At 42.2% G+C, this 23,424-nt stretch overlaps 1 protein-coding gene across 1 annotated transcript in view; it reads right to left on the reverse strand.

Moving 5' to 3' along the window:
• LOC147692351 (solute carrier family 22 member 6-B-like) overlaps positions 1-23,424 on the reverse strand; it is a 539,129-nt gene that overhangs the window by 309,513 nt on the left and 206,192 nt on the right. Inside the window, exon 4 of the mRNA XM_086939523.1 lies at positions 5,298-5,466. Coding sequence (XP_086795649.1) covers positions 5,298-5,466 — 169 coding nt within the window. The remainder of the gene's footprint in view (positions 1-5,297; positions 5,467-23,424) is intronic.

Genomic DNA, 23,424 nt, shown 5'->3' on the forward strand with positions numbered 1-23,424 from the left:
ACATATTTAAAGGAAGCACACACACAAGGTTGACCTGGATCATTAAACATGTTTGGGCCATGTTTCTGCGTTCATGCAAACTTGGAGCAGCATATGTGCTGGCCATTCCCTTGAAGAAGTGTTAACAGAGACAGGATGAGTGGCAGAGAGTGTTGTGGAGTCTGCACAGTGGGTGATCTTTATGCCGATGGAAGGCTTCAGCCCTTTGCTGTGTTGATGGAATTGTATTGAATACACTCGGTTTATGTTTAGGTCAAGCCTAGACAGTGCTTGCGCTGTCTGCAAGACATGTTGTATTGTATTCTATGTGTATTAAAAAATGTACCTCTTTCTATTGGCTGTTGACTGTGCCATTCAAAAATGTAGCCTTTGTATTGATGCTGGGTATGAAAGTCCCTCCCTTCTCTCCTTCTGGCGATTTCACTTAGTGAGTATTTAGTTTAGCCATCACACTGTGTAGCGTGTGATGGCCCCTGCATTTGTTATCAATTATCCTTCTCGTAACTGGAGTCTGACTTCCATTCTGACCTAAAGAAGTTCTGTGGCTTTCTTTCTGTTTCAGCGTGCATATGTTAGTAATCATCCTTATCCTAACTGCAGTTTCACTTCCATTACAACCTAAAAAGCCCTGTGCCTTTTTTAATGTGTTAAGGTGCATCTGTTATGGACTATCCTGATGGTAACTGCAGTATGACTTTTATTCCAACAGTCAAACTTAAACATTATATTAAAAAACCACTGAGCATTTTATTTTACTAATAATAAACATTGTGTGTTAATAATTAAATAATACAGTAGCGCGTTTTTAGTTTCCTTTTCTGTTGAAGTTGTTGGGGTTTATTTTCAGTTTTGACAGCGGACATGGGCAGAGATGCTGGAGTCATATAAGGTGTGGCTGGAAGTAAATCGCAGTGCATATGCACTTGTTTTGGCACCAGCTTTTTAGAGCTGACGATGGTGCGCACAGGCAGGACCTAGGCTAATTAAAGCTGGCGTTATTAAAAAATATGTTAGAGCATTTTTAGTTTCCTTTTCTATTGACCTTGTCGGAGTTTGTTTTCTGTTTTACCAGCGGACATGGGCAAAGATGCTGAGTCATGTAAGATGTGGCTGGAAGTAAATTGCAGTGCATATGCACTTGTTAGAGCTAATGATGGTGAGCACCTGCAGGGCCCGGGCCAATTAAAGCTGGTGTTATTAAAAAATAAGTTGGAGCATTTTTAGTTTCATTTTCTGTTGACATTGTCGGGGCTTGTTTTCCGTTTGCCAACGGACATGGTCAGAGATGTTCGAGTCATGTAAGGTATGGCTGGAAGTAAATCGCAGTGCATATGGACTTCTTTCGGCATCAGCTTTTTAGAGCTAACAATGGTGAGTACCGGCAGGACCCGGGCCAAATAAAGCCGGTTCTATTGGGCTCATTAATACAACTATATCAAATGGTCAAAATTAAAAATGATATTAAAAAACCACAGAGCATTTTATTTTAGTAATATTAAACATTGCGTGTTATTAAAAAATACTGTAGGTGGTTTTTTTTTTCCTTTTCTGTTCACCTTGTCGGGGTTTGTTTTCCATTTTACCAGCGGACATGGGCGGCAGAGATGCCGGAGTCATGTAAGGGGTGTGGCTGGAAGTAAATCGCCCTGCATATGCAGTTGTTTCGGCACCAGCTTTTCAGAGCGAACAATGGTGAGCACTGGCAGGACCCGGCCCAATTAATTCTGTTTCTGTTGGTGTGATAAATACAATTATACCAAACAGTTAAACTCTGAAATACTATTGAAAAGACACAGAGCATTTTATTTTACTAATATTAAGTTTTGCGTGTTATTAAAGAATACAGTAGATCATTTATTTTTTCCTTTTCTGTTGACAGGGTTTCTTTTCCGTTTTGCTACCACTGCTCTTTAATACTTTCACTGCTCTTTAATACTTTTTATATACTAAACTCCAGTATATGGCGAAACCTATTGGCACTGCCAATGCTTGTTTACATTATAGCTGCCTAGTGGGAAATTAAATGCTAGATGGGAGAATGTACTTGTGGAAGAGCGTAGCAGTAGCAGAACATCACAACTCATATACATACAGGGCAATAGAAGCAATAATATACATAAATATATAAAGCACTGCAGTTAGACTTCCAATAAGAATTGGCACAATTCAGGGAGAAAAGGGGACAGGACTTGGACAAAGTACTTACAGATGAGGGATGGGGACAATGCTGGGATATGCCCTGAGAGTGTCTTTCAATGTAAGGTTTAAGTTGCAGCAATACTGCTATCTGCACATAGGGTAATTGACACCTAAAAGGCTGAAATATACCAAAACGTAGGGCCCATCTCCATCAGGTGCAATGCTAAGAATGTTAGTTTCTTTCTCACGATCTGGCCTTGCCAGGTAGTGGTGAACTATTTGGAGCGATTGGTTGCAATAATCAAATGAGTCACAGGGCGAAAAGTATTACTGAACTCTTGGAGATGCCCGCTGGGGTTATTCCCAAGAACCTGAAAGAAAAAAGTGGGGATACTTTTTTGGGGAGTTTGTATTGTCATTGACTGCATCTAGGCCCTAGCACAGTCAATGGAAAGAAATGGTACTCTATGTGACAAATCTGAAGGGAAGGGTAACCTGTTGGAAAACTGTAGAGGCAGGGATAGAAAGGATTCCACCCAATGATGGGAAGAGGTAATACAATCCTTCAAGAAGCGGGCAACTCTAAGCTTTCGGTCCAGCATCAGGGGTGCCCAGCTCGAAGAAGCCTATTGGCCCTGAAGTCCTTATAAGTTTATTATAAAGTGCCCTCCCTGCCTAGAGACGGCAGTACACGTGCTGTCTTGTTTGTCGACGTCGACTACTCAATTCGTTCACACCATGTCACGCACACCGATAGAAACTAAAATGAATATACGTAATACTTTGAATATGTTTGTATGTACAACACTACTATCCACCGGAGCTAACCGTTTAATGGTTACATTGGGTTGTTATGTAAGAGTTGTGTAAAGTGAAGCTCAAAATGTGAAAGAGTAGCTATCCAGATGTCATGTTCCTCATAATGCACGTGAATGAAAAGTTATCATTGATTGTAATATGAGAATGCAACCGAAAAATGTGCTCAATATTCTGTCATAATTGATAAATCAAAAAAAGTTACTGTCACTACCAATCGCCACTCTGGTGCAATCAAATTCCAATAGGGTCTTAGAAAGAGTTCTGAGGCAGTATTAGAACCATTAGCGGCCTATATCGATCCCACTATCAGTGCCAGGTCCAGTGTCTAAATCTTGTCAAAGACATTTCGACCATATGTGTCAAACCACGTTTTACTATCTGGGCTGGAAGTGTTTCTGAATAAAGATCGCCACTCCCCCCCTTCAAATAGGTAATTCCGTAAGTCTTTATTGTATGATTACTTAAAATAATTTACAAGGAACAATATCTATATTGCAACATAAAAACAAAGGTCAAGTATAAAAGCAGGTAATTAAACCCCTTGTGAGAGTTGCTTATAAAATAAGTTTTTAAGACTATGTTAAAAGGCCGGACATTTAAAGCCCAAATGAGATTGGCAGCTTATGTGTGTGCGACATCAAAGCGGAGATCACTTCCCCTTGTATACACTGCAGATTCGTCCTGGGTCACTCCCTGTCGGTGCCAGCCATGTAGGTCCCCAAAGTGCCAGTAGCTCTTCTGTTACAAATATGTTTTTAGGGGAGATCTGTACTTTTCCTTTCACCCGCTCTTGTCCAGGGACCCATCTACAAGCCTGTCTCTGCCTTCCTGGCATTTGGTGACTAGTGCTTGTGTTCGCCTTAAGTTTGCAACTGGCTGAGATCATTGTCAGCTGGGTAGTGGGCAATTGTCAGAGCTCCTCCTGCTGTTGTCACTTTGTCGCAGCTTGCATTGTCCATGGCAGAGGTTTCCAGTGAGCCCATGAACCATTCCAAATCTTCAAGCTCGTCGAATTCTTGCTGCCTGCATTCCTTAGTAAGCAGCATAATGGCCAGTTCCAATAGGAGGTATTCAATGTGGCTCAGAGCAAATATTCTCTCTACTTCGTAACTGTGTCCACGGAGAAGTCTGCTGAGACCTAGATCTTATTGGTCAGGGACATAAAAGGGTCCATTATCTGTCTCGCCTGACGTTGCCTGTGAAAGCCTATTTACTATCCCGGAGCATTTGGATCACAGTTCATCTGAATGCAATACGGTGCCCACTTTGAAATGCCAGTTTGGGGTCAAAATACTGTGGAGTCAGCTTTGGCATAAATGACGATAGAAAGGATAACATGCCTTCCTGCTCAAGTCCCTCAAGAGCACTTAGGAACAAGACAGTATTCCAGTGACAGCTGTGACAGTACTTCTGGAGAGTGGCGAGTAGGCCTGGCAGACCAGCTAAAGGTTCTGGGACAGAAAGATCTCAAAACATTCTGCTCATGCGGCTCTATCGTGGCATACATATAGTTCAGGTAACAGCATCTACTGTGAGTGCGGCTACGTCGTGCCACACCCAATAAAATGTACCTTGAAGTGAGGATCAGGTACCTTCCTTGCTTAGAAGTCACATAGAGACCCTCTGGAAGACATCGCTCCTTAAAATCTTAGGGCCTGATTTGAAAACTGCACTTTGCAGTACATTTCATAGTATTACAAAATGTTCTACAAACTGTAATTCAAAACTGCACGTAAGTATAGGTTTTAGTAGTTAATGTGTGAGTTGCACAAGGGAGTGGATTAAAGAAGGGGAAGAGTTACCACGAAGGGAGATAGGATTAGGGAGGAGTAAAGGGGTTTTAATGAGGCTCGGTGAAGGGTTTAAGGAGGGACGTCACACCCACACACAAAAGTAAGCCAATTGCAGTACTTAGGAGGTAAAGACATGTAACCTTACTACTTGGGTTTGAGAGTAAACTTAATCCAAAAGGTAAACACACTCAAAAGTGTAGGTTATCTTTGTGAATCAGGCCCATAGTATTCACATCAAATATAAATATTTGTCAAACCTATCTTTAATACCCCACAGTTGCCAAAATGAAGCAAACTTGGGAAGGTCCAGCTTGGAACTAACACCCATTTCTGTAATGAAGATAAATAGTCAGGTATTTCAGTCTAAAAAAAGTGCCTACATGTCACAAAATAGGGGCCAGATGTATCAAAGGGTTTTACCCATTCTGTGTCTATGGGAAAATGTGTTCGTACATATGGACCCTAGTTTTATCAGACTGTTTAGATAGGATCTGGCACTCAGTAAGTAGCTTCTAGACAGTATTATTAGGAGAGTTGATTACTTACCAGGTCCAGATGAAAAAAAGGAAAAAGGGCAAAGAAATGGCCAGTTGGAGCCAGCGCCATTCACGGATGCCATATGCCACTCCAGGCAATAATATCTGGCCCACAGTGGCACAGTAGCCCTGGGCTGACATCACAGTTGCTCGAAATTTACCAGGTGTCCATTCAATAACTGTGAAGGAAAAAGGACCAAACTAGTTAGTGTAGCCCAGAAAGAGAGAGCTCCATATTTTTATATCACATGTTTATTTTTGGGCAGTTAGCTTAAAAAAAACAGTTTACTTCACAGTATAGATAACCATGGGCAGCAATTGAAATTAAGATGTTATGGTGTTTTTTATATTAAATGAAAAAGTAGTTAATAGAATAATAGAATATGTGAGGTCATAGGCAGTGTGTGAAGGAGGGAACATGTTTTAGTCAGCTAACTAAACGATTTTTTTTTTTTTTGCTAGGTACATTACTTTTACCTGCACTGTAATTTTTCCTCACTTTTATTAGAAAATTCTGGTATTAGTTAGAGAAACGTGAGTAAGGTGGGGATTTGTGCACCCCGTCCTGAAGAAGGTGCTTCTGGCACCGAAACATGTCGACGCACACAAAAAGGAGGTATAGATGAAGCCAATAAAAAACTGGAAAACTAGATAGCTTACATCTTTCGATGGGCGCCATCGCCAGCATACAATCGTCGATGGGCCAACAATACGAGACCTTGGCAGCCAAGATCGACACGGTGGCAGTGGATGTGGGCCTGATCAGGGCGGACTTGGCTAAAACCAACGAGAGAGTCAAGTCGTTGGATGTCAAGACAGCCAGTCTTACCACGGATGTCTCCGAACTCCAGACTGAGATCCGAACTCTTCGGACCTCGAGTGACCAGTTTGCCCGCCGGCTTGAGGATTTTGAAAGTCGTGCTAGGCGCAATAATGTTCGCATAGTCGGAGTTCCGGAGTCCTCAGCCGATCAATCGACGGACTTGCTCGTTGAAGATCTGATCGTCAACCACCTCGCCCCTAAGGGCCTGAGTAACCTTTTTGCGGTGGAGCGCACCCACAGAATTCCGGGCGGCAGACGCAAGCAGGGGACGGCCCCGCGACCCATAATTGCGCTGATCTTTAATTTCAGAGACAGGGACGCCATTTTGCAAGCTTCGAGGACTAGCGGCCCCACTAAGTTCGAGAATGCATCCATCAACTTTTACCCTGATTTTACCCCTTCGGTGCAGAAGCAGAGACTGGGGTTTACTGGGGTGAAGCGGAGACTAAGAGATTTGGGCATTTCCAAAAAACAGTTTGATTAAATGGAATTATGCTTTCATGCGTTGCCCAATTTTCCAATTCTATCAACAGAATGGAAGCAAACACCTTTGCATCAACATCAGTCAACAAAATTACCAGATAATTGGCGGGATTGGTGACTGGACCGCTTTTATAAATGGGCTGCGGAATGCCACCTTGCCATGATTCTGGCACAATCTCCAGTGACAACACTTCCCTGAATAAATTATACAAAATACCAGCCCAAATGTCGACATTGGCATGGAACACGGCATTAGGCAGCCCATTAGGTCCAGGGATAGAATTTACACGAAGCCCACTTAACCCCTTCGATGCGGGGTGTTTTCCCCCCGTTGTGCAGAGGGGAGGGGGTCCGCAAGCGGCGCCGCCGTGCTGGTGACAAGCTGGTGACGAGCTCAGCCCGTCATGAGGCGCAGCGGAGCTGCCCTCATGACAAGCTCAGCTCGTCACGGCCACACCTGTTTTTAGAACGTTCAGCACAGCGGGGAAAGTAGCCCCACGTGCGAACTTTCCAACGCCCGTGACAAGCTTAGTTCGTCAGCAGCACCCATGTGGTTAACAGGGTCAATACTTGATTACAACTCAAAACTTCTAAATCTAGGTTTGGATCAAGACTAGAATCATTGAGTTGGGCTGTGGTAGTCAAACCCTGGCACTCACCACTCCTGTAATTAATTGTTAATATACTTTTCTCCTCATATCCAAACCACATATCTGGTTGGTTTACCATCTGGTCCGATGAGCCGTACAAATTACCTATAAAAGTTATCCAACTGGCTTTTGATATATTTACACAAAAAGCCCTCCAGCCTTCCCTTTCAAGCTTGTTAATAACGGGCCAAAATTGTTTTGCATTATTTTGCTTTGAGGCGGATAATAGACTATTCCAAAACCCAGATTGATATTTAAGTTTAGCTTTCCAGACCTCTTGTTTATTAATCTTTTTAAGTTCCTTCAAGTTTTCTTTACACACAGAATAGGTCTGATAAAATCTATAAGCATACGTCACCTGAACAGCTCTGTTAAGAGATTTCTTTAACTTAAATAGCCTAGGGGAGAAAAATATTTTCTGAGGGTTCAAATGGTTATTAGTTTTTCTAGCCTTGCGAGCTACAAAGTTCCCCACAAGTGATGTTGTAATAAAGTTCAATTTACCAATCATAATAATATCTTCTTTTACCTCCTGTTCACATTCCTTGATTAGTGCCTTAGCTGCTTGTGCAATTTCCTCCTCTTTAGTTAAATGCCATACCAACCTTTTCAGATTATATGCAGAGTGTGCCATATTGGGCAGTTCATTAGGTTTAGAATTACACTTCACAATAAAGTTACATTTTACAACCTGGGGGTTATGATCACTTTCAGGACGAGCAATTACCATATAATCAGACATATTTGGTCTTAAGTTCTCTGATGTAAATGTATAATCAATAATTGATCCTTGTTTAGAATTTTCAAACGTGGGAGTGAACCTAGATTTTTCTTTTAACTGGCTGAACCCAGCCTCAGACATAATGTCGCAACATTCTTTTGCAAGTCCATCAGTATAACAGTTTTCAACGGAGAACCGATTTAGTTGCAAATTAAAGTCACCTGAAACTGTTATGCCAGCATCTGGGTGCTGGATTATTAATGTGCTTCAAACATCTTGCAGGATATACAACTGTGTGGACTTATTTTTTCTGGCACTCAGATACACGTTGAGAATAATTAAACTTAAATCAGTATTATTTACCGCAAGATATTTTAGCCAACCCAGATTAAAGTCTACCACACCCACTACTATATTTAAGTCAACCGCAAAGTAGCAAGTCAGTCCACATTTTGCACGGCCTGATTTATTAATTCTTACTGCCGGGATACTATATTCATTACATCCAAGCGAAGGAGTCATTTGTTCGCTCCCTGTTTCTTGAAAAATAAAAATGTAAATAAATTTAAGAACAATATAGTATCGGGGTCAGACTAACCCTGGGCAAAGCACTACGCTATGCTCGCGGAGTTTGCAAAGTTTACACAACTTTGCACTACGAGAGCTGGACGTAGCACAGTGCGAACACGCGTAGTGCAGTGTAGCGTAGTGGAGCGCTCATTTTTTGCTTGTTCGCAGTCCTGAACGTCATGTTCGCGACCGCGAGGAAGCAAAATGACATCCCGGCGAGATTCTCAACGCGGGAAGGTAAGGTTTCTCATTGTGAGTGGTTGTGCATGCTCGCGGTCGCTCTCAATGAGAAACTACCAGTTCGCGTTGAGAAAACTGCAGCTCGAGTAATAATCTACTCGAGCAGCAGAAAACTACAGCTCGCACTGTGCAAGATGCCGTTTTCAATGATTGCACAGTGCCGGATGCTTGTCCGCACTGTGCAATCATTGAAAACACATCTTGCACAGTGCGAACATGCTACTACGCAGCTGGCGTAGTGCTACGTGAAGTTCGCGAAGTGCACTTCGCGTAGCTTCGCGTAGCTTCGCGTAGCGGCACTTCGCGAACTACGCCTACCCTTAGGTCAGACAGTAGATAGATCAGTCTATGAACATTCCAGGAGCATATACTTATTTGGTTTGCATTAGCATTTGTAGCTATTGACATTCAAATACTATCTCCTTGCTGGAAGCCAAGACCAGTCTTCCTTTCGCACATTATTTTTAGTTATTAAACTCACAGAATCGATCCCCTGTTTGGGAATTGGTAATCAGCAAACCAGAACTACAAGATTGATTATCCGATAGTCCCGCTGTTCCTCTAAGTACTGGATTTAGCTTTTTACTTTCAACTGTTTTGCCTCCCTTATCTGCCTTAAGGGCAAATACCTTCAGAATCGGGGATATTGTACACTAGTCCAAATCTCACCATTAATGCTGCATTCCATAAAATACAAACTTGATCCTAAGATCTTAGTAACAATATCATTTGAGGACCAAGTTGTATTATTAGACTCTCAAAGAGTGTTGGGCTGTTCCTGTTTGATCTGTACTCACACCAAATCAGTAGATTTAATGAATGCTAGTTCAGGAATAGTTGATACATTTTTTAGAATTAGACTCTGACTGAAACTATCATGGGACCCCTGGTATTCACACAGGGGATGCATTACTAGTTTAGTATCCTTATTTTTAGAACTATAATCCTGTCTTCAACATAGGGAGCTTATTGGGCCTCATTTACTATCTTTTGGTCACGTGAAATTAGAAGATAATTTTTGTGGAGTTAAGCTCTGGGTAATAGAAGGCCCTAACATTTCTACTGCACTTGACCCATGCAAGCTATCGACAACTTGTTCTTTGGACAAGAACCTAGTCCCCTGGGGTTTGTTGTCCAACCAAGTCTCCCCTTCCTTACTAATACCTACCACATCTGTCTTTATTATGCCAATGGTGTTGGGGACATTATTTCTACTAACACTTGCAAATCCCTGATTATTGCACCTCAATGGTGAAAACAAAACTATTGAAGATTCCCCACCTGCTACAGTACCATCCTGAATTAATCATTTCTTAATAGCTGGTTTAAATATTGGATAATAGTCCTTGGGTTTAGCTGCTGTGGCTACTGAAGCGACTGACCTCCTGGCCTTATTCCGAGCTTTCCGCAATTTTTTCCTTGCTCGTTTGGATAGTGGGGTACAACATAAAGACTATCCCCGGAGCTTGAGCATTGGGGTTCAGCAATAATTATTGACTTGCCTTTCTTTTTTCCGTGGGAGACATGACCATCATCTATATGTACATCTGAACCCAAACTGACCTCAGCTAGAGTTATTACTACCCACCTTTACCTAGACTTCTTGCTGCTTTATGTTTGCACTAAATTACACTAACTCCCCCTTTCTTATTACAAACCAGAGGTCTGTCCAAGACTGGATTCCTGCTGTTTTTTTAACTTCATCTACAAGTGAACCTACTATTTTTGGGAGAGCAGACATTTTATCCAAGATGTGAGAACATGGGCAAATTATCAATTGATCATTAACCTCAGTCTGGGCCTTAACCACCAAACCTATCAGGTTTTGTAATATTGGGTCAATACCAGCCACATAGACTGCTAAAGTATTTAAAAGATCCACCTGAATTTCAAGTTTATTTGAATGGAAATCAAGTGTTCTTGTTATAACGTTCATTGTATTTAACAAACTTTTCCCTACACCAATATCAACCGCACTTTTATGTATTGTAGGGCATGCATCAACAATAGGTGAAACGTCATATTTGTCCAGGAAAGATCAGCAGGGTTCAGCTAGTTGTCAGGCTGACCTATGGTAGGATCAGCAGGGCTCAGTGATGTATCAACTTGACCTAAGATCTGTACACCCTGTTGACTCTTTGTGATTTCATTTTTTACAGGAAGTAAAATTGAATGGTCATCAAATATCTGATCGTCACCACATATCCCTGGACCAAATAGACTTAAAATGTTCTTGTCATTTTTTATCTTGAAAATTGGCAGACTTTGGCTCTCACATTTCTTCTCAACCCCAGACGCGGGCAACCAAGGGTTCAAAAGACCTTGAGACACTTGGTTCACCTGCATATCCCCCATAAAGATAACAGAGGCATCACTGTCATTTGGGAGCTTATTATAGATAGATATGTCCCAAAACGTGTCCTCTGACAGGTGTACACTATTTGTTACAGGGTGCGTCTTCATTTGGGTAATCTTCACAATTACATGCTCAGTAGTTGAAACAGTATTGACGTGGGTATTAACTACCATTTAGTACGGTGATTTTTCCGCAACAGGTACATTTAAGTTCAATTGCGTGGGACCAGATGATTGTTTTCCACTATCTCTCCACACCTCCCTGGGAAAAATAGGGTCCTCAAAAATGTGCGATGCTGGGGGCACGTTGACATCACTGTTACCTCGACTTTGGGTGACACCTTTCTGTTTAAAGAAATCTTTAATACTCGACTGGGAAGAGTAGGCCCCTGGCTCCTCCAACAGAGAATGGGTTACGAGTTTGCCCCACAACCTTCAAAGCGACCCCCGGGCCGGAGATTGACCCAGTTTTACCTAATACTAATAATATATATAATAATATATAATAATAGGGCTCTCTCATTTGCCTGCGAGGTATCCTTTTGGGAGTGGGTTATCATTTTCCTACTAACGGCGCCTTTTTGTAGCTGTTCTTGAGATGAAAATTGAGCTTGACCCCTAAAACATCCTGACCTCACAGCCTAGGCCTACGAACTCCAGTAAAAAGCACAGGGGTGACACAAAACACAAAAATAGCACTGACAAGTTCTCTCTGGCAATAAAACTCTAATAGAGACTTCTGCCACACCCTTCAATGGGTCTGTACTGTCCCAGATATTTTCCGCATACAAATCTGGCTGTCGCGCCCACAGCTATACCCTCTGCTGCGCTCACACTCAACACTTCACGTAAAGACCATGTCAATAGTGCATGGGTGCGGTGTCAACATTGGGGCACAAATCTCTGGGCTTACAGGACAATACAATACTACTATGCTTCTCGCCTGTGGCCCCCCTTGCAGGCCACTCCTTGTTCCTGTGGTGGGGGAGTTACCGACTCTGTTGGTTTTGATAATGGTAGGCAAAAATGTTGCAATTTAGACAGAACTTCCATGCGCTGGTATGCTGCTCCGTTTCCCCAATGCTGCACCCTCTTAGCCTCTGGCCACTTCTACTGCTTGCCTTGCTGCTTGCCGGGAGAGTGAAATGGAATGGAAATGTGGCATCTTCTGTGCCTAAACTCTCAGCCGTGCCGCCACTCTGAAGCTGCTCCAATGCAACCTGCCTGCTTGCCGCATGTCGCTCACCTTGTACCTCCCACCACAAGCCTCACCCGCAAGCCGCACCCAGTCCAAGAATCACCGGGATGCTTCCATGGGAGGTGGAGTCAGCTTCCGGGGGAGTGGGTTCACAGCAGCAGCAGCAGTTGCAGTAAAATCATTTTCTATTTCTATTTGTCAGGAATCAAGCTAATGTCGCATCAGAAAAAGAAGAAGAATCTGAGTAATGCCTCAAATGGTAAATCTATGGCAGGGTCTGTAGGTTTACATGAACTTGTGCCATTACAAGATGGCCGCCGTATTTGCCCAAGTTTTTGCATGCTTTGAAAGGCGGGGTTTAAGAGGAGTGTGCGCTCTTTACTGCGCACTTCAATTTAGATATTCTGTGGTGAAGTTTGTTTCTTCTGTCAGATCCTCTTCATTGAGTGAGAGGCGGACTTAGGTTGAAGTTTTAGAGTTCTGAAGGAATAGTTTTTCCTTCGCTAGAGTTCATAGTTATTTGAGCGGTATTTGGGTGAATTTCCATTACCGCATTCAGAACTGCTGACTCCTCTGTTCTGTAATCTGCAAGAAGTTGCAGCGGGAAGTTCTGGCTGATTAATTCTTCCTGTGGAGAGTAGAGTTTCATTGTACCAGTGGCAGTTGCTGAAGTGGAGCATCTTAATCTTCAGATGTCAGTAAGAGCGGTCCTACATTGCGTTCTGCACTGTCCTACTTCTTCCTCCCTTGAGCGAGCTTACCCAACTTTTCCTCCCTGAATCTTCCCTCCCCTGTTTCCTTTTTCCGTGCTCCATGACAAGAGGCACACAGAACAGAGTTTGATAAATGCAGTTTCAGCGCTACTCTGCCTCAGCTCTATTCTCTATCAGCGTTGCTCTACGTCTGCTCTTACCTGCATCAGCGCTACTCTGAATCAAGGTATCGCTACATCAGCGCTTCAGAAAGAAGGTGAAAAGGACTTAAGACTATTCAGACTATTTGTTCCTGATTTAATCAGAGAAACAGTTCATGTTCATATGTTCAAATGTGATTAATACAGAAGAGAGGCAATGTCTTCATAAGTAGTAGGTAGGAGTTAGTTTTCATCAAGATAGTATTAGCTAACAGAGTTGTTAGAGCAAGTTGTTTATTGCATTCTATCTCCTCTGTGCATTAGGTGATACCTCTTCTTGGGTCCTATCCTGGTAGCAGCAATAGAAGAAGTTCTCCAGGGAGGGGTCCATTGACTAGAAGGTATTCATCGGCCTGAAACGGTCTATTCTCTGTCCCACTCCCCTTTCCCCGTGCTGGTGGGCATTACTAATTATACCTAGTAACGGTACCGGTGAGTGGGCATTGGGAATTAGCGTCCATCCTGCTTCTGTGTAGTCTCAGGTGCTTCTGACAGATTGAAGTGCCCACGAAATTTACTCGACCTCGACAGAATGGCGGAGGGGTTTAGTCTAAAATATATGGAGAGATGTTGAAGGGTACTCAGAGGGAATTGGGAGCAGTGATAGAGGAAAATAAGAGTTTAAAACAAGACATAGTAGCTTCTCGTCAAGAGACTGTACTATTAACACAGAAGGTTAATGGGTTAATTGCTGCAACTACTTCAATTCCACAAACATCGTCTCCTAGTTCCTCTACTGAGTCTAACCCCAGAACAGTTGCACAAGTGGTTCATTCTGTTTCTCCATTGATTCCTCTGGCACCTCCAGAAAGGTATTTCGGGTCCCCACAAAAGGTCCAACTTTTCCTGATGCAGTGTTCTCTTTGTTTCACCTGTTGCCCAACCTAATTCCCTGACCCTCAATCCAGAGTAGCCTATATTTTATCTTATCTGAGTGGTGATGCGGCAAATTGGGCAATGCCATTGGTGACAAGAGATGACCCATTTTTATATGACTTTGGACTATTTAAAAGAATCTTTGACAGAAGAAAGATTTCCCAGGCTACTGATAATGAACTCTTAGAGTTACGCTAAGGTAATAAGGATTTAGTGACTTTTTTGACTCAATTCAATAAGTTAATTGGGGAAACCATCTGGCCAGAGGAGAAGAGAGATGTTCTCTTCTATCGTGATGAACTTAAGGATACTTTGGCTCAAATTCCTAACCAACCCACTGAATTATCAGCTCTAGTGGATTTTATTTTGGAGATCGATTTTAGATGGACGGAACGAAAAGGTGAAAAGAAGAAAGATTTTTGTTTCCCTCCTCCACGATTTGATCGAGCTAGATACGAAACCAGTAAAAATCCCACAACTTCCTCTGAGGTATGGTTTTGTGCATATGTTATGGGCTTGCCCGCATCTCAAAGATTACTGGGGGCACATTTGCAATATGTTGGGAGAAAGTACACACCTTCCAATGACAGATAACGTATTGGACAGCATATTAGGCCTACGCAGGCGCACAAAAGCCCAGAAGGTGCACCTGCGATTTCTGGATTTAGCAATTATATTAGCGATTGGAGCAATTACGATGAGATGGAAATCCCCTAGGAGCCCCTCACTACATGTATGAAGAGAGGAAGTAATCAGATCGGGTAATGCTGAAAGCGCTGCACTTAGACAGGAGGAGACAAGGGGGTTACGAAAGCGTCCTATCTCAATGGACTGGTATGCTATGTTGGAAGACTTCATGCAATTCGATATCCCACTTCCATTACTGGATTCATCATTTCCATGATCCGTTACAGCATTCATCTCACCAACAGGGATGGACAGACTACTCTACATGGAACAGCCCTGATGCACAGAAGATAAAGGTTGACACTCCTGATATTGCATGGCAGTGAGACTAACTAGATGGTAACACACTGTCAGACCAGGAAGGGGGGTTGAAAGTTTGGGGGGGATTCGTCAAGCGGGGGCCGAGATAAAAGGGGGGTCCCAAAACGTGTTTTCCCCATGTTAATTTCCATAGGGCGGTCGACCTCACTTTTAGCCCGAACGGCTGAATGGATTTCCACCAAACTTGACAAAATTGTAGGGACTGGTAGCCCGATGTGCCTTTGCTATGTCTCAAGAAATGTGCTCCAGTGGCTTTTGAGTAATTTAGGTTCAAAAAAATATATATATCTATGGCCGCGCCCCGGTACGCACACCGGGGCGCGCTCCGGGTGCGCCACACGAGGTGAGCACGGAAAGCTGATTGGCTCTCAGGTGTCTGTAAACATTCGAAACAGTCCGGAGCAGCCGCCATCTTGTTTCTCGGTAGGATCGAGACACAAGAGGTGGCAAAAACAAAGGGGGAAATGACCATAAGGGGGCAGAGTAGACCCCCCTTTTTTGACTTGCGCGGGGGGAGCGCCCGGTACGCGCACCGCGGAGCGTACCGGGGAGCGTTCCATGGGGAAAAAAGAATGATAGAGTTTTTTAAAAAATTTGCTTTTTTTATAATTTGGAGGTAGTTCTAAAAAGAACTGTTTTTTTCTTCTTTTTGTTGTTTTATATTTTGTTTATGTTTTTGGAACATTTTGTACTTTTTTTGGCTTTTATGAACTATTTCGTATTTTTTTGTTATTTTTATGGGGAGAAACAAAAAACAGGGAATTGAAAATGGCTCAACTGGAGTAAAAAAAAATTAGGAAAAAATTTGGGTTTTTTGGGGCAATTGTGGTAGTCACCAGCAAGGAGGATGAGCTTTAGGCTCTGCTCACATAGGAGATGGTCTTACCACAAAAAATAAATGTGACCCTAAATTCCCCAAACCGTGGTTGTATACAAGGGATTGTCTCCCTTGTCTCTGGTCCCAATGGAGTGGGTTTTTTTCGTTTGGAGGTGCTGGGTGTAGATTGCAGAGGGTTGCTGGCCAGTTCTTTCATCTCTGTGGCAGCATAGTTGTTCGGATGCTTGCGCTGCATGTGCCTAATCATGGTATTATTCCCAAATCAATATTTTTTATTTGGGTTACCCCTGGAAAGTTCGATGTCACAGATAGGGCAAGTCACCTTTGCCGCATTCACTTTCTTTTTTCCCTCAGGGATGGAAAAAAACTCCCATACAATGTGTGGCTTGGGTTGGTATGGGGTATTGTGTTCTTCCAGCCACCTCCTCCTCCTCCCCTCCTCCTCTTCCTCCTCCTCCTCTTCTTCTTGACCACCAATGTGATGTTGTGGTGGTCCTCTTGGTGGTGGTGGTGCAGATGCTCCAGCTGATGCTGCTACTGTAGCCACTTCAAAGTACAAAATATACCTCAAAGATTTAAAAACAGGTCTTCCTCAGTCAAAGGACAAAGTCAGAATAAGGAAAAAAGGTGGGGGCTTTCATCATTTGGAAAAAAAAAGTCCTGAACCAATGAGAAGTGTTATTTTCAGGTCACAAGACCAGGGGTTTCATCATTGTGAAACCAAAACTGTTCTGCACCAATTAAAAGTGTTATTTTCAGGTCACATGACCCGACGCGCTTACGCGACGCGCCCCCGGGCGCGTCGCATAAGCGCATCGGATGCTTACGTTGCGCAATTGTATGCGCTCGAGTGCTTCCGGGGACGTTTACGCCGTGTGTATCACGTGGACGCGGCTACGCGGTACGTAACAATGATGTTTTCGGCCGCGGCATTGGCGCTAACGGGATGCTCCCCGGTGCGCGACCTGGGGCGCTTCAAAAGACTACGCTTTCCGGGGAGCTCACCGGGCCGCGCCCTGGGAGCGCTCCAGGGCAAAAAAAAATATATATACATGAAAATTTTTTTTAAAAATATAAATATAATATAGGATTCATTCATTTTCAAAAATATTACATTTCATAGCTATAGACTTTTGCTATTAACAAAACTTTGAAATTCACTGAAAAAAACATAGGTTTGGTGCCTTATATATAGTTAGGAATTAGCATTTAAAAAACCTATAAAATTCACTGAAAAAACCATAGGTTTCACACCCGTTATAGTTAGAAATTAGCATTTAAAAAACCAAATAAATTCACTGAAAAAACCATAGGTTTCACACCCGTTATAGTTAGGAATTAGCATTTAAAAAACCTATTAAATTCACTGAAAAAAACATAGGTTTCACACCAGTTATAGTTAGCTGGACATTTTACTGACATAAAACCATTGAAATTCCCACGTTATAGTTAGCTGGACTCACTATAACTTGCGCGCCTGCAATGCACTGCTGATAACGTCACATATTACATCACTCATGACATGGTCAGTGACATCACTCATGACTCATAACTGGTGTGAAACCTATGGTTTTTTCAGTGAATTTAATAGGTTTTTTAAATGCTAATTCCTAACTATAACGGGTGTGAAACCTATGGTTTTTTCAGTGAATGTATATATATATATCCTTCTGACCATCCCCAGTTTCATTTGCCAGTAACTTTGGCGTAGTTTGAGGAATCCTCGTGAAACCTTCAAAACTAGTTAGCCACTCACGTCAGCTGCTGTCTTGAGAGTTTCGGGGTGATCCATCAAGCGGGATCTGAGAAAAATGGACAGGGTTTCAAAACATGTTTTCCCCTTGCTAATTTCCTTAGGAACATTAGACAAGGTTACAGCCTGAACTGCTGAACAGAAGTACACCAAATTGGACAGAAAGGTAGATGTTGATTTGTAGTCATATGCATAACCATTATTCAATTTTATCGACAAAATCATATAAGACAGATCATTAAAAACAGCATACAAAATTTTAGTGCCACAACCATTCATGTTTAAAAACCCAGATCAAACATTTTTCAAGGAAAAAGCAAATACAAGGAGAGTTTAACAGCTGTAAAAAGCATAAAATTCAGAGGTATTAAAATTGGTCATATAAATTTGTATCACAAGTTATTATAAAACGAGATGTTGAATCATGTAAGTGCATGTTTGTGATTTGGTGTAAATCTGTTTAGTAGTTGTGGAATTATTTAAAGAAACTTCTAATTGTATATATAGGGATGCAGAGGATCCAAGACCCCTCCCGATCTCCTACTGAGATCTGATTGGATGCCAACACTTCAAACTGTAGTGTAGTTCCTATTTCCCCAATAGGCTCTGCGCATTGGAATAACATAAACAATAGTTTAGACGTAGGACTGAGGTCAACTAGGTCTCTATTGAATATGTTAGGCTTAATAAGGAGTATATCTCCAGAGTCGTGTGAAAACAATAGATAGCTATTGCACTCAGTCAATCGTGCATACTTAGTTTCACCAGAGTGCAGAGAAATAGAGAGACGGGCGTTTTCAATAAAAGGTGTTATTTATTAAGCAGTCTTCTTTCTCATGCAAGAGAAATGAATTGCCACAATTGCAATACTTGTTATAAAGTAAAGTGGGTACAGTAAAAGGAGTATTATGAAATAATACTGTAAAAGCATTGATATGGTTTCTAAGCCATATGATACTTAAAATGTATAAAATATATGCATTACATACAATTCTAAAAGTTGACTAAACGTACTCAACTGATGTTTCTAAATACGCCTTCCCCAGTGTACCTAACCTAAGCCTAGTACGTGGGAAGGAGTAAAGGAGTTTTTAAGTTAAGATAGTTTTGCCAAGAATCTGACTCAAGAAATCTCTAAGGATCTAATCAGCTCCGTACCTTGGTTTTAGAATGAAGGAGGTCTAGTATCTCGCTCTCAGGACTCGATCTCCCAGTAACCCGCAAGGGTGACTGGAAACACTGGAGCTGGATTTCCTCGGCAGGAGAAAAAGACAGGGTCTTTCTCAGTGCATCAAATGGGAGGGACGGTTTCCTTCGGCACTCGCATCAGCTAGGCTTCGGATAAGTAGATAGCCGCTCTGCTCCACACCACCGTGTGTTGCTTAAGGCAAACGCTGGTATATTTATACGTGGAAGGTGCCGTGTTTGACGTAAGGTTGGACATAAGACGTCAATAAAAGATGTCACTAAGAACTGGCCGTTCTTTCAGTGCCCGCTGGAGTTCTAGGACAAATGAAAATAAAAGCATGGGGAATTCCCAGGTTGCTGGAGGTTTGGTTTGTTGAAAGAACTCGTTGTACTTTCTAGGAGTCTAAGGAAGTAGCCTTGCAATATTTGGTTTGCATTGGCTATTACTAAATATGGATTTGATTCTTATGCCTTTATAAGGGTATGATTTGTTATAACCACATAAGGGTTTAAATCAGGATTATTTAATTAGGGTCCTAGATATGATCACAACACCCACTCCACGTATAATGTCCATCATTACTAAATACTAAGCAATATATAAACATATAGGTATGCATGTGTTTTCCAGCCCACCCCAAAATACATCAAATGCATTTGAAATGGTTTAGAACACGAAAATTAGTATTATACTGTACGCATTCAAGCAGTGGTATCATTCAGATAATGCAAATATAAATATCAGCTGAATGAATTGCGAAAATTACATTTATGAAATGGCTCTTAATACAGAAGAGAAGGTCGAGACCATTTCATGACATATTTCTACAAGATTGTAAGTGTCCTAGAGGCTGATTCAAAATATTGTCTCTAGAGTCTCTAGGAATAGAAGCTCTGTTCTCTAAGAATAGTTCTACTTTAAGCAGAGTACCTTGTGCCGAAAAAAGGTAAATATTTTGGAATTTGGGAAAAATAATTTTTCTTTCAAGGGAAAAAATAGTTCCAAGTGTTTTCAGCAGTGTTGTTTATAAAAACTGAAGGCCGAATTCAGATTTCAGGGAACGCTGTGTGCTCGCTATTTTTTAATTGTTATTCTCGTTGTTAGGAGAGAACATTACCTCAGATAGACTAGCAAAAAAATGCGTCTACCACAGTAGGTGAAAGTTGAGCCAACTCCGAAAAAGTTGAAATAGTGCATATATGAGATGCATTGCCATCATCGGTGTCTAGATCAGCAATGTTCACAGAAGGCTGTACCTGTGTGCTGCCGCTTTCATCTCGTACTTCATCGCCACCTGATGGTAATGGTGAAGTCTCAACGAATGCCGTCATCAGAATCTGTAGCCGCTTGGGGCAACAGGTTGCGTGAGTCGTTACCGGATAAAACAAAGCATCGACATCCATTGGTACTGTTGATGGTAGTGTAAGACAGACGTCCGACACGCATTCTTCTCCGCATAGCAGACATCGAATCACAGGTAAGATGCAATTTTGCCAGATCGGTCTGAATGAAAGAAACCAGGTAGTATTCAGATCTCTTAGCCGGGCCAATCCGAGGACCTTAGTGATACGGTCTCGGTATCGTATTGCTAGGATCGTTTCTTCCATAGAAGCCTGAGTTTTGTCTGTGACTTGGCTTGCTTATCGGAGCAGAAGGAACAAAAATAAAATTCCTGCTACGAGTCCCAAAAAAAGAGGCAGGCCACCGAAAAGATAGTGCACAAAATTCGGGAAGGTGCCCTGAACTGTTTCAAAAGTTGTTAACAGTCCTGAAAATATTGTCTTAAATACATGTGAGATGCAACTGGTATATGACATGTTTAAAATTTGGCTTAACATTTCTACGAAATGCACGGGCCAGTTTGTTGATAATAGGGTATGTATCTCTGCCGCTGTCCTTGCAGGTTGCAGGTCATACGTCTCTTTGGACGAGGTTAAAGGCACAGTTGTCTGTAAAAGAATAGACTTCATTCTGCTGAAAGTATCAATTCGAATAGAAGAGATATTCACAGAAGGCCACAATGCCGCCTCCATGTCTGGATTTCTGTTTGGATACAATACTTGCATACAAAAAATGACCCTGGAAGTAACGCTCATGAGATAGGGTTTTCCTGGCATCATGCCACAACAGCTGTGCTCACTTAATATAACGTAGCTACCGTTGAAAAGATGTCTGAAAAATGGCCCTATCTGTGTAGCCGGGGTACCGTGCAGATGACATGAAAGGTTGTTTGATGAACCTTTGCAAGATCCATGCAAGTTTATACCTTCGCATAGGAGTGTACCACTCGGTAATGTTTTACAATTAGTACCACTAAGAAATACCTCTTTCTTGCCCCCACTCCAACATCTATGTGTAAAAGGTAAATTCCAGGTTGATTTGATGTATCCTTTACCCAACCTTTCATACAGGCCTGCTGGTATATACTTTTGGCAGTATTGAAACTGAAAAGTCATTATCGGGATTCTAATGGTGCCATGAATTCTCCATTCAATGACAGGTCTTTCTGACATTGTCAATGGTAATCTCTCAATTTTTTCAATACTCAGCACCGTATAGTCTGCTCCTTTTTGTGCCGACGAGATTTGTCTATCAGTAAGATTAAAGATAGAAAATAATGATGTTATGTTGATTAGACGCCATGGCACGTGACCTGAACGGAGGTTTTGTAACGCCCAGCCTAGCTGTACAATAGAACGCAATTGGAACTGACCATGTTGTAACATTATCATATCCTGTTCTATTATATCAATAGCAGATGATACAATGCTGTCCAGTGAATAGATTCTGGAGGACAGAGTCGTTAACCCATTGTCCATTACAGAAAGTGTTTTTTCTAAATTAATACGATCAATTTCTCGTATTTTTTTAGCAGTTTCAATTTGATTTAATTTTCAAGCTTCATTGTATGCTGCGTATATACCGGCGTATATGAAACGTTTTTGACGCTGTTTGCGAGGTCTCAGTATGAAATCTCGCAAGTCAGCACCTTCTTTAAGTAAAGTTAAGTGTTGTGGAGTTCTGGACTTTTTGGTACTGGTCCAGAGGTGTCAGGGAAACACCCGAAGACCCCTGAGTTCTACCTGTCTTGGTGCACAAATAAACAGAAACACGGGCTTCTCGATGGTGGCGTCAAAGACCAAAGGTTTATTACTGCAGGGACACAGAAGTCACAGAAACTACACACAGGCAGATTCTAGGAGCCTGTTCGATTTGCACGAAAAGGGTTGCTCCTTAAATACAGAATATTTAGCTGGGGGCAACATTCTCCACATACTAGTGTTTCTTAACCTTTATGTCCTAAACAATAAATATTTGGCGTTACACAGGAATCGTCCACATTATCTGATGTCAAAAACATTACGAATGAGAGGTTCCCACTGATCCATCATAATCCCATGTCATCTTTGCATTCAAGAGCCGGACCGCCTCATCATAAATTTCGTTACCTCCCCCCAATAAAGGCCCAGAAGGAAAGGAGCAGAGCCAGGTGCAGAAGATAGAAAAATAGGATAAGAGATGTTTGTGGGTCGTAAATGGGCAAGGCTACCAGCTTCGGCCGCCTAATCATGATCAGGCCAACGAACACGAGAACCAGTATACCAGGACTGGCCTCAGGCAGAGGAGGCAGCTCTTGCCGAGTCATGCGGCCACAGCGTTTCTGTCCGAAAGTGCACGTGTCACTAGCAAGGTGAATCGTCGGCTAAAGCCTACGTGTCCTTAAGTGAGATGAAGTAATCAGAGGTCACTGTGTGTCCATTGACTATGTGAGGGCAAGAATACAAGATGGCTGCCATAATCTAAAATGGATGCCATCGGGGAATCAGAAATGTGTTTATAACAAGAGTGCTCTTGCTCGTAGCATAGCGAAAACACCAGGATATACTAAATGGATCATTTGCGGTTCATCGGTACCAAAATTATGATTTTACGACAATGTTGAAAACACGGGTTCAAATTGTCACGGAACCTCACACCCTCCTTTTGCCCTTACATAGGCAATTACTCAGTCTATGTCAGAGTCTATCTCAATATTCATTAGGTCAGTGATGTGTTGTTGCAGCATCATCCTATCTCGTACCTTGTCTCCAAACGCAGGTGGTTTTCTGAAACAGGTTGCAGCACAGAGGCTACACAAAGCAGGACCACATTGGATAATAAGGCAGCACGAGAATAGGAATACTAAGATAACACTAACGACCATCAGAACCTTCCATCCCCACGCTGATAGTAGAGTCCCAAGCCATTCCATTAAGGACCAATTTCCCTTGTCTACATGAATAGAGTCGGAAATCTTGTGTAGCTTAGAAATCGCTTCGTATACTGTCGGAGCATTATTGGGGATAAAAATACAGCAGCTCGATTGGATCATTCTGCATACCCCACCTCGATCTGCAAGTATTACGTCTAGAACCATACGGTTCTGTAACGTCATGAGACGATCCGCCTGGAGCTCAGCTGTTAAATTACTAAGGGCACCAGCAGTTTCTGTAATAGTAGATTCAACTACCCGTGTTAGT

This window comes from Lissotriton vulgaris, chromosome 9, assembly GCF_964263255.1.
Source record: "Lissotriton vulgaris chromosome 9, aLisVul1.2, whole genome shotgun sequence".
Lineage (NCBI taxonomy): Eukaryota > Metazoa > Chordata > Amphibia > Caudata > Salamandridae > Lissotriton > Lissotriton vulgaris.